The 5805-nt window shown below is 33.5% G+C and overlaps 1 protein-coding gene across 1 annotated transcript; it reads right to left on the bottom strand.

The window, feature by feature from the left end:
* Positions 1-528: 528 nt before the first annotated feature.
* LOC101676086 (beta-defensin 110) lies at positions 529-5530 on the bottom strand. Its single transcript, XM_004771891.1, has 2 exons — positions 5476-5530; positions 529-677 (listed from the first exon to the last, which is right to left on the bottom strand). Exons 1-2 carry the CDS (start codon positions 5528-5530, stop codon positions 529-531), a joined length of 204 nt encoding a protein of 67 aa, XP_004771948.1.
* Between the last annotated feature and the right edge of the window lie 275 nt (positions 5531-5805).

Raw genomic sequence — 5805 nt, forward strand, 5'->3', positions numbered from 1 at the left:
AAATTAAATTAAATGATATATAAGGACAGAAATTTGAGCTTATTGTGATTACCTTTGTTCTTCTGTTCTTACACTAATCCTTCTCTTACTTCAGCTCTTTCTGTCACAAGCCCTGTGTTTATTATATATTTCACAGCATAGTCTATAGAGCAATGTTTAATGATAAAATGGCAGCACCTTTCCACTGCAGGCTTGCATCTCAGAAAGATGTTTCTCCCATTTCTTTGACTTAGGGATTCTTACAACGTTATTTATGTCAACCAACACAAAGCAGATAGAACTTTGAAGAGTTCTTGGGGAACTTGAATAAAATAAATTCTGCTTATTTCTGGCACCGAGAGATCAAGAGAAAATGCAATGTAAAGGCACCAGATACTTAGGTGACATAGAACCAACTCTCAATGGCTCAATATTAAATTTTATTTAATTCTTTGAGATACACAGGCTTTGAGGGATATTCTGGGAAGACTTAATAACACTGGTCCTCTCTTCTTGGAGCATGTATCTCTTTCTTGTCTTCTGTAAGCTTTACTTCTGTAAGCAGCAATGGGATCCAGGTCGTATGCAGAAAGCAATCCTAATTTCACTTTCATGGCACTCAACTCTACATCGGCCATTACCCTTTCTGCACTCTCTCCTCAAATCCAAGCTACCATATTGGGGATATTTCTTTTTGGCTGTAAGAAGGAAAGAATGACTGAAATTAGCAATTTAACTATGACACACTCACATTTTAAAAGAAGAAAGTCAAAGAAGTAAAAGATTTTTGTATAGTTCAAAAGGAAATATCCCCCTTCTAATTAATGACTGGGAAAAATCTTAATTGAGCAAAGCTTAAGTGAATGTACCTGAAAATCATGGAAGTGTCTTGGACCTAAGTTAGGTGTGCCAGTTTGCTTCCTTACAAATGACTGCATAGTAACTCTTGGATAGTTCCCCAATCAGTTTAAGAAGTATTCATAATTGACCTCTCAGGCTTAGTCCCTATAATTCTCCAGTTGCATTTGAGCTCTCCCTTTTATCTCTCACCAACATTATTTAGAAAAAAAAAAAAAAACGTACTTTTCCGGTTTTTCTAGAGATTTTTACTGCAGCTTGATTTTACTTTTCCAAAATGTTGAGATAGAAGTAAAGTTAAGCAATTTGACTGAATTCCTGCAACTACCCTGGGTATTTTGGGATTTATCTCCACAAAAAAATTAGCTAACTCATATCCATGTCTGATGACAACATTGATTTAAAAAATGGGAATGACTAGAATATGGGACCATTGTTGGTCATTACAAGATTGCTAACATTACCGGTGTTCTGAAAAACACGTTTTATCTTGTAGCTTGGAGACTGACTTTCACTTGAAGTTTGTATTTATGGTAAGTGGAGATATTTAGGGAATTGGGAGATGTTGGTCTGGTAGGTTGTAAGATTTATTCCAAGCCAAATACATTTTAATTTTATACTTCACAATATGTGCTGATCCATGTGTTTTCAGAAGCCCTATATTTTCAAGTATTTTTTTTTTTAATGCACATCACTTTTAATAAGTAATCACCTTACTCATGTGGTGAGATTGAGGGGAACTGGTGTGGGAGAATTCCAAATATCGCCAAAGGTCAGACTCAAATATTTTTGTATACTTGTGGCATGAAAATAAATAAATTTTTCCACTAATTTCAACCATTAATTAGGTTTGGTGTTCTAATCTGTCCTTTTAAAGACCAGGCCTTTCTACCTAGACATTACATCTGCGTTTCCAAGAGTTGGTGGTGAGTGGTGATACCTCTTAATGGAAACCTAGACTCAGAGCAACATTATCTATATTACTGGTATAAATAGCAGATATAAAACCTAACTCTTCTATTAAAATTACCTCTCTTCTAATGATAATTGAAGCAATGCAGAATATGGCACAATTTACAGCAGAAAAAAAATAGTTACTTTGCACAGATTAAATGTTAATTTCTGAATGTCATTTTTTATTGTATAACTTCTAAGAAGTTACTATCATCAAACCCATGGATGATTTGCCAGTGACAGAAACCTGAATTATACTCACTTTAGACAAGAGGATTGTCCCACTCATCACACTATTGTTCAGGATAGCCCCCTAAACTGGCCTCACCCCTTCTCCTACCCATTTGTTGTCTTATTTAACCTTTCTAAAAAATATTATCTTCTCTCTTTTCATTTTCAGCTCTAAATATAAGTATCCCCAAGCTTGTGTCTTCGGATTGCTGATATTCATCTTTGCAAGCCTCCACCCACTCATTCCACTATTAGGTATATGCCCTGTTAAGCTCTGACTTAATCTCTAGTGCAGGTTTTCTCACCCTCAACACCATTGACCTTCTGAGTTGGACAATTCTTCGTTGTGGGGTGCTATCCTGTTCACTGAAAAATGTTTAGCAACATCCTTGGCGTCTACAAACTAGATACCAATAGTACCAGTTGTGACAACTTAAAAGGTCTCCAGACATTGCCTAATGGAGGGTGAAGTTGCCTCTAATTAAAAATACTGTTTTCAGTGATTAAAACTACTATTCTTGTGATGCTGTGATAAGTCAAACATATTGTTTCCAGCCTTTGATACATTGTTTAAATATGGTCTTTCTGGAGTCTCTTCTGATCCCTTTCAGGGAAGTAAACTCTCTTTCCACTGCTCCCACAAGGCCCTTCCTAGGCGCTTCCTATGTCTCATTCAGCCTGCATCCATTAACATGTTCACATGCTAGGGAATTTCTTTAAACAGTATACAAATTTTACTTAATATATAAGCCAGAAATGGGCAAGGTATTTCCTGAAATATCTTTCAACCTATAATTTCTTTTTATTTTCACTCACCTGTCATTTTGTTCTTTAGGCTACCATTAAACTTGTTGGAAATGGCATGAAGTGGAGGGGAAGGAATTATGACTATTCTTTCAGCACAAAACCATACTATCTTAGGGGCACCTTGGTGACTCAGTCTGTTAGGATGCCTTACCTCAGGTCATGATCGTGGGATCCTGAGATCGAACCCCACATTGGGTTCCCATTTTAGGGAGGAGTGTGTTCTTCCTCTCCCTCTGACCCTTCCATGTTCTCACTCACTCTTTCAAATGAATAAATTAAAAAAAATTAGAACTATACTATTCTAGATTCAGAGTACATGTCAGATTTAAAGAGAAGTGATTAATGGCATTTTTTTTTCAGTTTGGCAGATGAAGTAAAACAACACATGAGAATGAAACCGTACCTCAGTTCTAGACATTTGATGCATTTATAGCCTCTAAAAATGAAGAGGAAAGTTAAGTGACTTCAATGGAAATTTCCCTATACTGTATAGACAGTTTAATGGCTTTTATCTGGACATCTCTTCATCTGTAACTGTCTGAGTGGGAAAACAATGTGGTTTTCTACCTCAATTTTGAGTAAGGATTTTTATACTTTGCAGGTGAGATATAAAAAATAACTGAAGGACTCTAAAAGCCATACATACGACATTTTGTGCAGTTTAAGTGAACAACTATACATTGGTGAATACATAGGTTGAAAGACAACATCCTTATTGCTTTACTACTTTCTACATCTATATTTCCTACCAAATCTTTTCTAAATTTGTGTCTGGACTTTTTTTTTTTTTTTGTCAGTATTATAGTTTTCTAAAAGTTTGATTGATGTGTGATTAACAAGGACAATGGTCTTACTTTAATAATATAAGAAAAAATATACAAAAAGTTAATAACACTGATGTTGTAATCTATGCTACTGTATCCCCAACTGGTTTTTAATTTTTTTTTTTTTTTTTTTTTTTTTTTTTTTCAAAGATTTTATTTATTTATTTGACAGAGAGAGATCACAAGTAGACAGAGAGGCAGGCAGAGAGAGAGAGGGAAGCAGGCTCCCTGCTGAGCAGAGAGCCCGATTGGTTTTTAATTTCTAAATCCACAGGACACATGATATTTTATTTGTTGATAAATGCATGAATAGTTTTAATTATTGGTAAGAGTACCTAATATAACTGTTACAAAGAAAAAATAATGAAATTTTAAAAATAATTTTAAAAATGGCGAAAACAGAGACAGGCCTGACATAGTGATCTAGTCATGCTAGCTATCGTTGAAATTAAAAGAAGAAAAGGATTTATCACATGTTAAAAGCTGTATGAATCTGTATAGAGTATCTTTTAAGCCCTGTCTAGAACTGGAAAACAAAAATCCAGAGATCCTTTTGAGTTTTTGAATGGAGGAAATTTTTGAATGGAGAGAAAGGAAGTTATTCTTTTAGTTAAGATGAACAATTAACTGTATTTCTTTGTTATTTCAATAATGCTTGATCTCTATTTGAATTTTATCCACTTGCAAATTTTAAATGATAATTTATCAGTTTATTATGTATACATTATATACATTTTTAGATTTCCATGATGGATTCTATAATATTCACAATGAAAGGATAAATTAGTTTCCTTTCCTAGACCTGTATTATGATTTCTATTGGGCCTAAAGAAATCAATCAGATATCAAAAAAGGAATGTTTTCCTGCGAGGTAGAGAATTTGAGCCTAATTTTAGTGCCAATTAGGTAGACTTTAACTAATCCTTTCACTTAATCTCTTTAAAAAAGAGGTAATAAGTGATCTCTTCTAAAATGTATTATTCTATTTCCATACAATTCATACTTACACATTAACTCAGGATTAACAAGATTCTCTTGTTACATACCTGATGTAAAAAGGTAGCCTTTGAGGGTGGAAAAAAATCTCATGAAAAAAATAGCTTGTGTACAAGGTATTACACTCAACATCCATGTGATCTGTAGCAGTCAAAGACAGAAAGATAGTGACCAGAAATATAGAAAGAGAGGTCAAAAATGGACATGATTTGCCTATATACCGAGAATAGAATAGTAAGAAAGGCTTTTGTTCATTGGAAGTAGTATACTGGCGTAGGTTAAAAAGAAGCAAAAGGTAAATAGATCTTTCTCTAGCACAGAAACATCTATCCCTTACCAGTTGATTATGCTAAAGAACATTTTTTTCCCAGTAAAAATAGATTCTAACAAATTGTTTCAGGATAAAGTTGATGAGACTAACGTATTGATCTAATTATTTTAAACTTTTTGTTCTGAAACAAAAGTTTAGATTTATAGAAGTTTAGATTAAAGAAGAGTTGTAAGGGTAATAGAAGTGAAACTCCCTTTATGGTAACATCTCACGTAATCATGCTTACATTATAAAAACTAAGAAATGAACATTGGTAACATTGGTATAATACTATCAACTAAACTGCAAATTTTACTCACACCACACCAATTTTCCCACTATCTTTAAAAATATATATATATTTTTTCTATTCTGGAGTCCAAGCCAGGATACCAGATTGCAGTTAGTATAAAAATCTTTTAATCCCATACTTTTAAATCATAGTTTTAATCAGAAACAACCTATGTCTCCTCAAATTCATTAGCACAAATAAGCCCATAAACATTTTCATGTTACCTGGTAAAATTGTGGCCCAAAAGAGCAGAATAAAGAAAAAGAGATGAAACTTCATGGTGGAGTTTCTCAGGAAAAAAAATACATATATACATGCATATATATATGTATGAGTGTGTATATATATATATATCCAGATCTTGTTCAAGTCAGGGGTTGCCAAATAAGAAAACAGAGAATCCTTTTATTTATAGATTCTCTTGGGAAGTGGTTTTAACTACTGAGGCGTATCAATAGTGAGAACATTTGTATGCTTGGTTGAATTGTGCATACTCAAAGAACATGGTCATAAGAATTATTACTAAATTTTTCCCATAAAAGTAAAACCTGCTT

Source organism: Mustela putorius, unplaced genomic scaffold (genome assembly GCF_011764305.1).
Source record: "Mustela putorius furo isolate JIRA1106 unplaced genomic scaffold, ASM1176430v1.1 tig00003983_pilon_pilon_pilon, whole genome shotgun sequence".
Lineage (NCBI taxonomy): Eukaryota > Metazoa > Chordata > Mammalia > Carnivora > Mustelidae > Mustela > Mustela putorius.